General features: G+C 40.3%; 1 protein-coding gene across 3 annotated transcripts; it reads right to left on the reverse strand.

Moving 5' to 3' along the window:
* Positions 1–373: 373 nt before the first annotated feature.
* LOC132154581 (enhancer of polycomb homolog 1-like) lies at positions 374–15,748 on the reverse strand. Of its 3 annotated transcripts, XM_059563196.1 has the most exons (15): positions 15,405–15,748; positions 14,459–14,537; positions 9,689–9,848; positions 9,131–9,276; positions 6,147–6,353; positions 5,915–6,063; positions 5,432–5,576; positions 5,092–5,250; positions 4,922–5,011; positions 4,685–4,833; positions 3,791–4,155; positions 3,411–3,532; positions 2,571–2,703; positions 1,469–1,808; positions 374–926 (listed from the first exon to the last, which is right to left on the reverse strand). In XM_059563196.1, exons 2-15 carry the CDS (start codon positions 14,519–14,521, stop codon positions 854–856), a joined length of 2,301 nt encoding a protein of 766 aa, XP_059419179.1. In that variant the 5' UTR covers positions 14,522–14,537; positions 15,405–15,748; the 3' UTR covers positions 374–853. The 3 variants fall into 3 exon arrangements, with proteins under 3 accessions (XP_059419179.1, XP_059419178.1, XP_059419180.1); XM_059563195.1 differs by lacking the exons at positions 14,459–14,537; positions 15,405–15,748 and adding an exon at positions 11,612–12,059; XM_059563197.1 differs by lacking the exons at positions 9,131–9,276; positions 9,689–9,848; positions 14,459–14,537; positions 15,405–15,748 and adding an exon at positions 7,623–7,673.
* Between the last annotated feature and the right edge of the window lie 430 nt (positions 15,749–16,178).

The following is a 16,178-nucleotide window of genomic DNA, read 5'->3' on the forward strand; positions in this document are numbered from 1 at the left end:
CATAACTCAGGGGACGTACAATCAGTCATCAAAAACAGAGGTAATAAAAAATAATCCCACTTAAGTTTCACAAACTCCAAGTGAAAAAGGTTCTCTGATTCCAGAAAAAAGACTCAGAAATCATACAAAAGCAGCATTGATTTAAACAAAAAAATAAAAATAAAATAGTGCTTGAGTGGGAGCAGCCACGAGAGAGAGACATAGACAGATGAACCCCTGCTGCTTTTTTCCAACTAGAGATGTTCACATACAACTGCATTAGCCACACACACACACACACGCTTACACACACTGCACAGAAACCCAGGAGGTTACAGTATATATATATATATATATATATATATATATATATATATATATATATATATATATATATATATATAAAGATTTTTTAGAATTTAAAGGGGGGAAAACAAAGAAACCTGTAAACACCTCACAATAAATAGATAAAACAGCAGGTTTTCCACCATGCATGTGACATACATTCAGATACAGTCTCACAAACACTTGAACATTCACAATCTCCAACACACACGCACACTACGAAAATCGCAGGTTTTTTTTCGAATTTTTTTTCCCCAAGTGCAAAACATCACAAATTAACAATTTCTGTATTCAAGTAATGTTATATACAAGGGGGGTGTATTACAAATATGTATGTACATAGAATCTTTTCCATTTTTCATAATTTACAGATGTTGAGATCTGAACAGTAACAAAATTTTGGAAAAAGACGAAAACAAAAAAGATTAGCATTGCAATTAAGTCCCAACGGCTGCCACGGAAACAGCGTCGCTACGATGCATAGCACCTAAAGGAGACGCCCCGATTGAGAACGCTTTAGGGGGCGGGGCTACGTGACCTCCATGGCGATGGTGTTGTCGGTCAAACTGTTCAATGGAGGCTTCTCTTGATCGTGATTTTCCCTGAAAGACAAATTCAATTAAAGCAGCTTATTAGGAGACGTCGAATTCAAACGCTTACTCCGGTCTGACAAATCACCACTGAAGAATAAAAACAGCTACTGAAGAAACAAACAGTAGTACTAGAGCTTACAGAGTGAACATGAAACAGTTTTTGTAATCATTTTTATTCTTCCAATGCAATACATTCAGTTTTGCAATCAGGATTAAGGTCATGCTATACCAATACAGATTTGTGTTTATGTTTGTGTTTTAAGTTATCAGACTGCTCTCGGAAGCCACTGACTTCCAAAGTATGGAAAAAATATTATGCAAGTCAATGGTTACCATCAACTATTTAATTAACAACTTTCTTCAAAATTAATTTCGTGTTTGTTCAGCAGAAGAAATAAACTGTAACAAGTGGACAGTGAGCAAATGAGTACATTTTCAGTTTGGGGTTAACTTTGAACCTCTTTAATAAAATCCTCTCTTGTAAATGACACGTGGTACTTTTCATTTCTGTTTAACCAGGAATATTCATTTGATGGCACACTGGTACTCACCTGGGCCCCATGTCGAGGGTAGTTGACCCTGGGGTGACTTTTGGGATGGGTCTGTTGGCGTTGGCAGCGAGTTTCAGGGCAGAGGCGGGAACAGTGAGCTGACGCTGCAGCTGGCGCACACTCAGGGTCCCTGCTGGTGAGGGGACACGCACTCTCACGGCCCCGCCCATCAGCGCTTGACCAGGGGCGGGGCCAGACATGCCGACGTGATGATTGGCCGAGGAGGTTCCATTGTTAGTGGTGGTGGCAGCTGGGGAGGGGGATGAGGTGGAGGTAGGGCCGGCAGAAGGAAGGATGGAGGACACTGCAGAGCTCGTGTGATGTAAGCTCTTATAGACACCTGAGGAGTCAAACGATGAAAGCTCATCAGAACAGAATTCACTGTATGGCGATACATACATATATTAATAGTAGGGCTGTCACTTTTGTGAAAAAATCTTTTTCGATTTTTAAGACATAAGTGTTCATTAAATCAATTGTAAAATCGATTTTCCATGTCAAAAAAAAAAAAAAGACGTTTCCTTTTTCAACGTCAAATAACAGACGAACGTAAAGAGAGTGCTGGTAACGCACAAGTCAGCAATATTTCTTATTTATTGGCATGAAGTTTCGTGCAGGATACCAAACAGCAACAGGAGTGCAACATTCTCGAAAAAATATATATGCAGAGGGGACGGCTGCCATAACAAAAGAAAAAGATCACTGCAGGCTTCAACCCGGCTGCATTTATGATTTAGGCAATTCAAAAATATCCAAGATTATTTTAAATAATGATTCAATCCATTTCAAACAACTGTTCAAAAAAATGAAACTTTAAATGGACTTGAGAACAGGCCATGTGTGTTTTTTATTGAACGTAACCGACACTTAGACTAGACGGCACTAGGCAAGCATAATTAAAGGCTAGGGCCATCACAAATTGATTGGACAGGAAAACAAGTCTATTTTAAAATTAATAGTGTACATATTTAGTTAAAATCGATTCCCTATTTTCTTTTTTGAAACTTTTTTTTGGTTGGTCCGATCGATTGTGCAATCTATTTTCGAACTAAAAGTGACAGCCTTAATTAATAGTGAAAGCATATAGTTTAAAAAGACCAACCTGAGGCTGAGACGACTCCATTGACGCCAACTCCCTCCTCTTTGCTCTTGAGTGCCATCAGCTGGTCAGGAGTCATTAGTGCAGAGGCAGCAAACTGAGCACTGGCAGCATCTATCGTCTTTGACACCAAACTCTTGAGATCGAGAAAAAAAAAAAAAAAACACATCAGGAAATAATCCAACTGTAACAGCAGCTCCGTAAAAGGAGATCGGTTCAGTTGTACTGACTAAATTCTCCTTGAAAACAGCTTATTCAAGGATATTTTATTTGATCAATAGAGGTTGTGCTACATTATGGGTTTTGTCATTGGTGTGCCACCACACCTTGACCTTGTTACTGCTTTTTTAATCTTTTTTGGTTATATGAAGGAAGCAGTACTACTCTATAGGTACTCAAGATTAACATGAGATTAGGTGAAACTGTATGTTATGTACCCTTAAAAAAAACTGCATAGTGACACAAATGTGCATGAAATATTTTGAACATTAAAATACAAGAACTTGACTGAAAATTTTTCACAGTTATTAACATTGTAAATCTAGCTATGCAAAGGGTCCATAAACTGTAAAAGTATTTTGGGAACAGGACTTAAGTGTCTTTGCCATTGCATTAGTAATCCAAAATAATGTGTCCTCAGACAATGAAGATAGACCGTCTGCTCATGATTAATAACCAAAATAAGTCTTAAAACATTATCCCATGTATTACTAACAATGAGAACAAATCTTTCAATTGAAATTAGAAAGCACATCAACATAAATTCTTACTCACGACATACAGCAACATGACGAAGCGAGGCACTAGTAAAGTTTCCAGGTTTAATGGACCCAGAAGGCTCACCTGGGGGTTGTTAGTGATGGCTGCGCTGCCGGCCTGCTGCTGGAGCTGAACCTGTTCAAGCTGCTGTTTCTGCATCAGTGCCAGCTGCTCCTGGTGTTGCTGGTACTGCTCCGTGGTGACAGCTGCAGGAGCACATGCATAGGACATCACAAAAAGGGTTCATGTTAACTGCTCATGTCAAGATTTGCAAACACCACACTACACAAACAAAAAATGTGTACATTTTCATAGGGGGTACTCTGGAATAGAAAAGAGTCTTGTAAATGGTTTCCGACTCAGATGTATTTACAAACACCTTTGAAAGCAACTTGTTAAAACTAGACAAAATATAAATTTAGAGTGAGCTAGACTCAATAAGTATTTGGCATCAGTGGACTCACCCGGTGTGGGAGGAGGGACACGTGGTTTGGTGGAGGAGCCGGGGCCTCTCTGAGTCTGGAGCGTGCTGATGGGGCGGATGAGGAAGCCGCGGCGGGGTCTCCGGGCAGACCAGTGCTCAGGATTGTCGGGGTCGTCTGGCGGTGCCGTCCGAGGCTTGAAATGCCTCCAGCGACAGGCTTTGATATTGAGCAGGATTTGTGTGAGGTCTGGTGAGGTGGAGGAGGGGGCAGAGGTATCTGTGCTGGTGTGTGAGGTATCCGTGCTGGGCTGCTGGGTGGGAGACAACGATGGGAATGTGGGGGAATCTGGGTCCAGTCCATGATACACAGTATCGCATTCAGAGTAGGCTCGGTCCAATAAAACCCTACAAACAAATGTGAGAGAATTCAGAAAATTATGTTAAAGAAGTGAGATATTAACATGGGTTAAATATTCCATAAATGCTTACATACAGGTAAAAATAAAATAAAAATTTGTATAGCCTGAATGCACTGCAGGTCACTTTGGATAAAAGCGTCTGCTAAATGCATAATAGTACATTTGCTAAAAAAAAAACTAATCAAATTGCATATTTCATGAAAACAAACCGAATTTACTTGTATTTTAATGTAATTAACAGTCTAATTAGAATAACATTATATGAACATATTCAAATGTGGTCAAAAGCAATTTAATATCTTAATTTGAGGACTTTTTCCCCCACAGAAAATAAAATTTGTTAAGTTACAAATTTCAATTTGCACGGTTAATTGCAAATATACTGAAATCACATTACTTGCTGTGCAAAGTCCGCAAACGAAACAAATTCAAATTTACTGAATAAAACCACAATTACTCACATATCAAAAAACATTTGCAGAAAAATCCCAAATTAACTGCAGTTCCTGACTCACCTGCCCCCTCTGCCCATTCGTCGTCGTGCTAACCCCAGGCACCGCCGTGGCACTGTGAGCGTGGTGAGAGAATAGCGATATCGCACATCTGCTACCCCACCCTCGACAGGGTCCGACCAGGGCCAACCGCCCACGGGTCCCGAACGCGCCTTTGACAAAACCATACAGAATCATTATTAATAACATCCAGCCTTGACTCACTCTAACTCATGCATATCAGGATGCTTCACAACGTACAGCATGATATTGACAGCCTGTTCTCCTCCTGAACCCAAACACACCATCTGGATCGTTCTCCTCCTCAACCTCTGAAGAGCCAGAGAGCATCTGAGGAAACAACAGAAAGTGGTTAAGAGAGAAAGCAGAATATGATTCCCATGAATGTCTGTCACTAGACATGTGTGTACCTGTGAGTAGGGCTCATCGTCTGAGCTGGGAAAGTCATACTGATTGAGGTCTTTAGTGTTAAAGACTGCCGGGCCTGAATGGGAGGAGCTTCCCAACGGCGATGGCTTGGCCTTCTTCTCATACTTCCGTTTCTGCCGCACAACCTCTGGTTTATCCATCTACAGCCGAACATAAGAAACAAACCAACATGAGGCTTATTCATTTTTGTTGCACATGTGAACAAAATCAGGAATGCACAAAAATCCTAATTAAATTAAACAATATTCTAATATAAAACACAGCACCTGTGTACTTGTAAGTATGTTTTGGCCAGACAAACGATGATAGGAGTGTGTGTACCTTGATCTTGTAGTCTCGGTCATGCTCTGTGTGTCTGTACTGGTTGCTGTTGGTGATTGGGATCAGAGGGATGACTGGTTTCTCCAGAGCTCTCTGAGCCAGAACCTCAGCCATCACCTCTCCTCCGAAATCAGCCATGCTGTTCCTACACACACACACACACACACACCAATGAGCTTAAACGATACACACTCTTGTGCCAAACAACCTACAATAGCAAGGTTCCCACAACAATGAACTTCCACTCATTTTCCCAGGTTTGCATTTTTAGGCACTGCTACAATTGAATTGCTGAAAATGGGAATTTTTTTTTTTTTTCCGAAATATCCATGACTTTACCAGGTCTGGACATCTGAGAAAGTAAAAGCTAATTATATGACACACACACACACACACACACACACATATATATATGTATATATATCCCAGGTTGTATATAATAATGGGAACTCCTATGACAAAATGCGTGATGTTCACCCGTACCTCTTCTCTACGATCTCCAGTGTGAGGTGCAGCAGCTCTCGTTTGCTCTTCTCTCGTCTCTTGATCATCTCTAGGATGGTGACGGCTCGGCTCAGGTCTCTGCGCAGCTTCAGCATCTTCTCATAAGAAGCTTCATCATTCTTACGATTCTGTGCATAAAGATAACGGGCTAATTATTTCTCTTGTTATTAGATAAGCAGAGCCAATTCGTAGCTGAGTGGTGCCCTCTTACCTTTCGTGTCTGCATCTTCTCCGTCCTGCGCCTGAAGGCCACGTAAGGGTCACTGGTACTGGAGCCGTCACGCTTCTCCTGTTTGACCACAGGAATGAGAGAGCCACTCTGACATGCTTTCCTCTTCCTGCTCCAGTACTCAAACACCTCCTTTATCAGCTCATCATCCTCCTTCAACAAGAGTTTGGCCTCCTGCAGAGACACCGGCTACGAGAAAGAGAGAAAACGAAATCAAGATCACAGCCTAACAGACCTGGTCACATTTTCACCTGTCCTGCTGGCAGTTTTACTAGCCTCTCCTCAACCATGATAAACAGCCATTTTTAACACTTTTTGTGATTATTAAAAATTGTTATAACGGTGAAGTTCACAACACAACTATGAGAAAACCACTGACAGCCATTCACAAACCATTCGATATCGAAAGTGTGCACTGCATACAATAAACGTTGTTGGCGTAGATGCTAATATAACATTCAAGTCATGTCAAAGCGTGTCAAATCAATTATGTTAGTCAGCTTGATAGTTACTGGTGACAAATAAGCAGAGTTCAGAACTATTGTTCAATAGTTTGGAGCCAGTAAGATTTTGTTGAATACTATCATTCAGCAAGGGCAAAATAAATTGATCAAAAATGACAGTAAAGACGGTGTTATTCTGAATATAGCTTTCATTGAAAAAACACCAATGAAAAATGTAAAAACGCATGCATTACAGTTTCCATAAAAATATTAAGCTGCATTGTTTTCAGCACTGATAAATTTTTTTTTTAGAAAAACTGAAGGACCCGAAGGATCATATGAAACTGAAGAGTAGTGTAATTACACTGAAGAATAAGCAAAGCCATAACATCAATTCCATTATAATAGTTAAAATACTACAATTCATTAAAATAATTTTATATTACTACTGTATTTTTGATCAAATAAATGCAGCCTTGGTAAAGGACTTTAAAACCAATATAACTGAACCCAACCTTTTGAGCTGTAGTTCAAGGCAGAATGCAATGGTCTGATAGTGTAAGTTCTGTCCTTTTTGGACAGAGTCATGATTCAGTTCAAACAACAAGAGTCACAGGTCACCCCCTCTCGTACTATTTGAATAAACAGTGTGTTACACATTCATGAGGCTGACAACAGATCAGAACGGACTAATAACTGCTCATCAGTTGTCCTGGTCCATACATCAGTCTATGAATAATCTTAGACGCTACAAGACCTATAAATTTACCCATAAACCAGCTGCAGAACAGAACATAAACACACTAATGCAGGCTAGGAAACTCTTCATTCATTTAAACATATGCTTATTTAATATGCTTAGTACCAAGCAAAACATGTTACTGCTACACCCTTATCTGAGAATGTTATCAAGTCAAAGCAGTCTTCAAGTCTAAACTGCAAAGCATAGCACTAGCAAAGCCAAGGTCATGGGTTCAATTTCAAGGGAATGCATAGACTGATAAAATGTATATACCTTCAATGCAATGCAAGTTGCTTTGGATAAAAGCATCTGTCAAATGAACAAATGTAAAAATGTTTTGAATATATATAAAGCTACCTGCTATTTATACTCGATTATTGTTTTTACAGAGCAATCATCAAATAAAATCCACTAGAGATGCACCGATCGACTGGACCCGTTGTGACGTCACAGCTATACTCACAGAGTTCGCAATTTGTAATATGTGTATGGCCAAAGTAAACCATGGGGGAACCACTGGGCTCGATTAATGCTTGTCTGGGCCAAGAGAGATCATTTTACTTGCCTGATAGGAAAAGAAGCCGGATTAAACAAAATTTAAAATCAGTTGGCAAAAATAACTAGGGAAGCACTGAAACTTGGCCACCAAATTTTTTTGCAGAAGAGTGATTTTACTGCATTCAGTGTAAACGGAGACTGATGATGGATTTATGTCATGCCAGATAAGGCTTGCGCAGCCTGTGTGTGTGTGTGTGTCTTGTGCAGAAATCAAAACAAATGAGCGCAACAGCACATGTATACTGTCTGTGTTAGAAAAAAATATATTTGTATTATATTATATTGGTAAGCAACATGACCAAGATGTTTTCCCCAATATCAGCATGACTGCAATGTGATGCTGATTTTATACAATAGTAGCTCAATAAACAAGTTAGAATTAAGTGGCTTACATTTTTAGACACAATATTGACTGCTTTTGCTCAATTTCACTGAAGAACCACCATTCAAATTAAAGCCAGAGCAGAACTGTTGTATCCGAGCTACACAGCTGTATTTTGTTACTAAATGAATCCAAGTTTTAGACCGAATCGAGTGAGTCAATGATTCAGAGACCCATTCTTAAAGATTTCAATGAATCGGCTGAATAAATGACTCACTCATTAAAACAGCCATGTGCCACTGGTGGTTTGGTTTCATATTTAAAAGTATCATTGCATTTTCCCCTATATTTCTTATTTTTATGTAAAAAAAAGTACTTAAAACTACTTATTAATCTACAATTTTGCGGTGCAAATTCATTTATGGCACCTCTCAGCTTCATTAAACCGTCTTTGTAAAGGCATCTAACAGCCCTTCAGCTGCAGCTGATGTTTCCCCTGCAGTGCAAAGAAAGTTTGCTGATTTAAGCTGAATCGTAGCAACTGCATAGCGTCTTATTCTAACTAAATTAATTGAAATTTGATGTCAAAGATCATTTAAAATAATTTTTTGCATAAAAAAAAAAAAAAAAAAAAAAGTAGAATTTTGTTTGTATATGCATGCCAATTACAGTTCTTAGAACGGAAATCGAAATCAGCAAAAATCAGTATCGGGAGGTCACACTGGCAAAAAAATAAAATAAAAATATTCGGAATTGGCCAAGAAAATTGCAATCGGTGCATCTCTAAAATCCACCTTAACAGTACAGATCAGCACCAAAACAACCATAAAAAAAAAACAAGCTCAACCACGATTAAAATCCAAATCTTCTGACTATTCCCAATTCTGCCAGTCTCTTGTACCTGCTGTCCGCTGCCTTTCTCCAGCCGGTCGATCATCTCTTCAAACTGCAGGGCTCCCACATCCATCTTCTTCTTCAGTTTATTTACAAATGTCTCGTCCTCAGAGTCCAGGTCATAATCTGGCTGTTCTGTGTCAAGACTGAATGCTGTACGTCAAAGGACCAGCGTGGAGAGCACAAAGAAAACAGAAAAACCGTTAGAACTGTTTTACTGTGAACCAAAACCACGATAAACCAAGTTTCACAGCAGGTTACAACCCATGTAGTCATTATAGGTGCAACACGCGATTTCTGTGACTATTGCGACACCAAATTAGTTTGAGCGGACATTGCAACACTGACACCAATTACATGAGTTTGGGGCTATTTGTTTGTCTGAACCATCAACATGGTTATGGATGTTAGACTTGTAAATAGCATCTTTCTCCATCAACAGCCATTCAAATGTATCTGTATACCAGTCACAGCTCAGTAATGTCAATTGTAAAAGGCATGAAGGACACCTCAAGTCCTCAATCTGAATGAGATGTATGGTCTGGATGAAGGCAGAATGACTCACGCTGTATGTGAATGAGCTGTTTGGGCATCCTGAAGTCCCCCGGATAGAGGGACTCATAGTAAGCGATGTTGCTCTCAGCCTCTGGGACGGGAATCACCATGTTGTCCCTCTTCTCCCCGTACACCTGCTGAGCAGAGATGGCCCGCTGGAGATGGTGTTCCTACACACACACACACATAAAGATAAAGTTCATTTGCAATGAATCAAGTGCAAGTTTGTGTAGGCTTTGGCTGGATGTGAAATTAGCAGTCTAAAAGGGGGAAGACGCTTTAATATGCAAACTGTCAAACATCACAGTTCATTGTCAGCACAATAAATAAGCTACCACTTCTAAAAACATCAAAACCGATACAGACAGTACTAAATGACTACTGCGACTGAAGCGTAGCTGACAACAAGCAAACCCCTGACACAGCAGAACCGGATCGGTCAGATGCAAACCGAACCAAAACACTGGCACAAACAATTACACGTGCTCCTAAAACAATCCCAGACGGCAGACACTGACCTCTATTTTACTGCATGTAAACATGGGGTAATCTTGTAATCTATGTACATAAAACACTGATTTTTATAAAGATATATAATGATGTGCACTGTAATGAAAGCCTCATCACAGACCGAATATCATCCAGCATTAAAAATCCACATAGATCAACACTAATGTTGGTCCCTGAAGTATAAAAAACCCCACCAGAGCATCATTTGACAGGCCGTGGTCACTCGGACCCCCAGAGACCCCTTTATTAGCATATCATACAACACTTTTATGAGCCAGCGTCTCACACACAAACACCAGAGAGAGTATTACTCTACACCTGTCCCAGAAAGCTGAGGCTAGCCCGTATTTTCACACCATCGCTTCTAGACAGACGCGTTTACTGCATTTACCCTTGCACATCTGCACACATTATCAGAGCTGCATTCACTCCGACTCATTTTAGAAATGCTTTACAATCACAGATATGTGAAACAAGCACAATTTAGTTTAAAACACTGATTTGTGTGTATGCATTCAAATCACAACGGAGAAACAAATACAGAGAAAAAAAATCTATAATTTAATTTGAATGGATCTTATCTATATAACAACCTTAGTAGCTGAAGAAGAAAAAAAACCCAGAAGACTGTATTTCATGAGAGATGTGCACAATGTTTGCTTGCATGATGTGGATGTACAGATGAAATGCAGGCAGCTGTCAAGAGCTCCAGTTGTCAGTGTTGAGAAAACAAACAAGGCCTCGTGAGCCCCTGCACCGGTCAAACCTATCATTGCATACACCCAAACAGACTGGTAGGGCCAGATAGGCTTCCTCTGTCAATTCAGATATACATTTGCTAAAGCCTTTCACAATGCACATAAATGTTTCATTGATTACCTTCATTAGATACACATCCGATTTAAAATAAATATACTAATGCTTCAATTAACATGACAACTATTCTCAGTGAACCTTAAGGCTCTTTAGAAAATACAACGAGATTTTGGACCATTCAAATAAGAGAATACTGCAGATTGTTTTGCTGGGTGTTAATTGGTGATCGCTGTATATGTGAGGGCGCAGAGAGGGCCCCCTCAGGTCAGCGCGCGGTACTGCGCCCACAGGGAGCCACAAGACAATCAACAAAATGGTGGCGTTACCCGTGGTCACGTGACTCCTTTGTACTCCGTAAACCGTCTAGAGACAAAAATATTGCGTAGTAATTACATCCGAGATTATATTAGTAGAGTAAAACCTCTAACGTTTGGGCCCAAAATACTAAACCTCGTCCGTCTCGGACGGTAGCGACATATTTGACGCTTTTCTGCAGGAGAAATGGCGGCCATTTTGTGTACACTGGCGCAGAGAAGGAAGGAACGCGCCTCTGACAATAAAACTGAAATTGTCTTCAAAATACATGACTCTAAGCAATAAAACGTACCGATTCCTCCTCTTTCTCCATCCCTGTGGGCATCTGTGGCACTGCCCGGTTAATAGACGCATATTCGTGCAGGTCGGGCAGGTCCTCGCAACGGAAGACGGGGAGAGGCTTGGAAGCGTCCAGCGCTCGCGCCCGAAACGACAGTTTACTCATTTTTCTTTATAATTCGAGATGCAGCATAAATGTATCCGATCCCCTAATGTTCCCTACTAGTCCGATTAAAGTTCTCATGGGTGATGCCGGTTCGGTGTCCAGCAGTGCACGGGTCGCTCGGTGGAGGTGGCGGGGCGAGCGGAAGCGCAAGGCCGGGTGTGGGTCGCTCTCTCTCGGTGTGTGTCTCCAGCGCGCTCCGGTCCCTGATTCCAGGCTCAGTGCGCCATGGCCAACATGGCGGACATTAAAAACACACTTTAACGGTCCGCTCGTGTTCAGCGGCCCAACCCCCCGATCCCAGATCAGCCATTCCCCCAAGGGCTTAAGACGCATGCGCGCGTGAAAACCACTCCCATCCCTTCAGCAGAGCGCGCCTCTTCAAAAACGTGAGTCTTTTCACCAAGGTATAATATAACCGATATGGGAAGAATGACGACAAAGTAGCTCGTTCTCAACTTATCAACGTTACTATTTGGCTTTCGAAGTGCTTTTCTTCTAAATCCTTCACAGCACAAGGCAAAAGCAGATGAACCAATGACAGATGAGCTGCTTTTCCAGTCAAATTAATTTCTTATATACCAAGATATGTGATGAGTTTCAAATCAATGTAACATTTGAACAGTAAAATCGAAATTAAATACTATAACTAATCTTCAAGTTTCAAAATGTTTGAAGGACTGCTTTTAAAAATATGTATATCCATCACCCAGTAAAAAAAAAAATGGATTTTTTTTTTGTTTGGAAAACGCAGTGAAAACCTCTTAAATGAAAACATATTGTAAAAATTATAGTAGATTTTTTTAATGCCGTGTCAGCATCCAAGGGTATTTTGCTGTAAAAGTTATAAATTTTTACGATTTTAAGTAATATCACATTTGATATCCAAACTATGAAGTTATTCAATCATCCTTCTGAAGTGAGATTACTTTTCTAGGTGAACGTCTGATTTGTGTTACTGATCTAATTCATAACGTCATTTCACTTCAGAGTAACCTATTTAAAGGTCCCATGGCATGAAAATTTCACTTTATGAGGATTTTTAACATTAATATGAGTTTCCCTAGCCTGTCTATGGTCCCCAGTGGCTAGAAATGTCGATAGGTGTAAACCAAGCCCTGGGTCATTTTAGAAACTTCCCTGTATGTCGTCATAAGGGGAAAGGTTAACTCCCCTTTCTCTGCTTTGCCCTCCCCGAGAATTTTGAGAAAATTTATTCAGCTTATCTTTTACATTTAATTCAGCTGCAATGTGGATATGGATTCGACAGCACCGCCACAAACCGTGAGTAACAGTGTCCATTAATGCCTGATCTGTGATCAGTGATTTCTGATGGGTAGCTAATTATTCAAGTTCACACAGACTTTTTCTAAATCGTTTTAATACAGTTTATGCATCAGTGAATCAAGCAAGTGACTAAACCATCAACTTCACATTGTTTCTCTTCGTAGCATGAAACAAATCTGTTATTTAAATTGTGATTTACCTACAGAGAGGGATCAAAGAACGCTCCCTTTATTTTGTTCGGAGCTGTCACACATCGAGAGTATATCTGCACACTTGCCCAAACTGCCGTTATAATGAATGACGCTGTTATGCTGCACAACGAAGCTCTTACTGTATTCATGTCGATGTTGTGTTTGCTGTTAGTTGTGGTGAAAGCATTTTATGAGAGAAAATGTGTTGCAATTATGACGAGATCACTGCATTCACGCGATAAACAGACTCTTGTCTACTCAATGTTCTTCACTGCAGCCTTTCATGATGGGAAAAGATCGAAATAATACTATAATCAACACTTCCACGATTCGTTAATCTCGACAGCTGTAACAGAAAAAAAAAACGTAGTAAAAGTAGTTGAGAGGGGTTCCACGTGTAATATGCATTTCGAATGCAAAGATGTCAGCCAATCACAATCGTTTGTGTCTCACAGCAGACACGCCCCTTCAATCAGAGCATTCAAGCCAGAGGGATAAAATCAGGATATAAACATGCCTTTTAATCCTAAATTGTTAATGTAAAAATCTTACTAACGATAGGAGTACATCTCAGGAAACATAAAAAAAAAACATTACAAAAAAAGAAAATAATCCACATCATGGGACCTTTAAATAGCAATAATTCTTTAATAAGGTCCTACAATGATTTGACAGCTGCATAAATGTTAAATTACTTCTATCAATAGGTTAGGCAGATGTATGTTTATGTTTGTAGCACTATGGGCCTGTGAGGCACGATATCTACACATGTCGTTATCACAGGAACATTAAGGAAGCATTGCAGCGTGAATCAAGCTTGGTCAAAGATGACAAAGCCAAAATTTCCCTTTAAAAGGAGATTTCTCCCCAGCTTTATCCTAATGATGTCACAGCACAATCTCAAACACTAGAACCAAAGAGACAAGTGCCTCATGGCGGTAATGAGATGTCAACAAGATCACGTTTCACTTCAAAAACATTCACCATTCCCCTTCTGTCTACCAAAGCAGTCATCTATACTTTCTCTTTTATACATCAATACACTTACATCATAAAACCACAATACATTAAGCACACAAAAAATGCAGATTTAAGTGTGCAAAACAAAAAGGCATTAATAAAATATGATGTAATCGCTTGTGTTTAAGGGCGTATTTTCTTATATGCATTGTCTAAGATAAAGCACCCAAGACATGATCTAGTGCAAGTGTGGGTTTACCTCTGCTCCCAGAAGACCCACACCCCTGTGCCCGTCTGACCCTCCAGAGGGGTAACGATCCATCCGTCACCGTCCATACCTGTCACACACATGGACATAAACATGAGCACTGACCATGACAACTCTCTTGACCTCAAGGGTGAAGGTGCTGCCATATCTCTAGGACAAAAGCCAAATTATGACATAGGTGCAAATGCACACAGCTTTCTTGTACCAACAAAAAGGTACATCATTGCTGCCTGTTGTTTCATACGTTGAATTCATAAAAGACAAATCTGCAATAGCGCCACCATGTTAAAACACTGAACAATAACGCATTTTCGCTCGCTTTGCACAAATCCGTTTGACCGTTCACAATTATGTAACTCCGATCCGGATTCTCAGTAAAGAACAACGGACTCTCATGAAGCTCTCGAAGCGGAAGAGCATATAAAGCTGCTCCTATTTTGGCTAACTACGGGAAAAAAAAACATATAACGTATATATATATATATATATATATATATATATATATATATATATATATATATATATATATCTCTGACAGGACAATAAAAGAGTCGTGGCAAGCTCTTAAAGAGGCTGACACGTAGACTCGCAGTTAATGTGCGGAGATGATGCGGTCATCCGCAGTCAAAGCCTTCTGCAGATATTTAACCTGCGCGAAAGTGCACCTTCGGCTTTGTTTAACCCCAAACAGCTCGCGAGCGATCACACAATTCCGACATTTTATCAAAGTGTGCCATTATCGAGGCGGAGCTTATTTAGAAAGATATTTTGAGTTTATTTTCCGGACTGATTTGGCATAATGATGTTGGGAATATGCTGACGCTCGCCTGCCAAGTTCACAGTTGGAATCGCTCATTCAGCGAACCTTTATGTTATCATAACATTAATCGATCAATCCCCTTTATAAACGGGAAACAGGCAGATAGTCGGGACTTACCAGCTCTAGATCCATTGATCTCCGCGGGTCTGTCCTGAATTTGCCACATTTCAGTGGTTTAGACGGCGTAACTGTGTAACGCATCAAGGTGGTGTTTGGCAAACAAACGGCACAGTCGTCAGACATACCGTCTCTCCCGCGCGCGCGCCCTCACTCACTCACTCACTCACACTCTCTCTCTCTCACTCTCTCTCTCTCTCTCTCTCTCTCTCTCTCTCTCTCTCGTCTTTTGCCTTCCGTTCGACACAGCGATTAGAGAATCTCCTCGGTTAAACGAAGACAACGCAACCCAGTTAAAAGATCGAGCGGGTAAAGAAAGGAGTTACTTGCGTCAGATTATGCTGTAAGCAGACCCTGGGGACAGACCGAGACTGCCACAGGGTTAATAACTTTGCGATGGCAGCCAGACGCCGCCTGATTGGTCAGTGAGCGGCACCAATCACCTGTGGGAAGCTTCAGGCATATGATCTAATAGCAGCAGCATGAAGAGATGCTGTGGCAGAACTAATTGTTGCAAAAATACACTTAACCCCTTCTATTGTCTTGTTCTATTGTTCAGTTTGAACCATTTTCGGTATTGAATACAACTACAAATAATACTGTGGTAGCAGGGAAAACAAGCTCAAAAGAAACTGAAAAACAAAAGCCTTTAGTGTGATTGTTAAAACTTTATAGTTACACTCCGAAAAAAGGTACAAAATCTTTTGCTCAGGCAGTACGTTTTCAAAAGGAACAAATATGTACTATTTGGGAACTAATATCTAGATTTTAGGT

The sequence above is a fragment of the Carassius carassius genome, chromosome 12 (genome assembly GCF_963082965.1).
Source record: "Carassius carassius chromosome 12, fCarCar2.1, whole genome shotgun sequence".
Taxonomy (NCBI): Eukaryota; Metazoa; Chordata; class Actinopteri; order Cypriniformes; family Cyprinidae; genus Carassius; species Carassius carassius.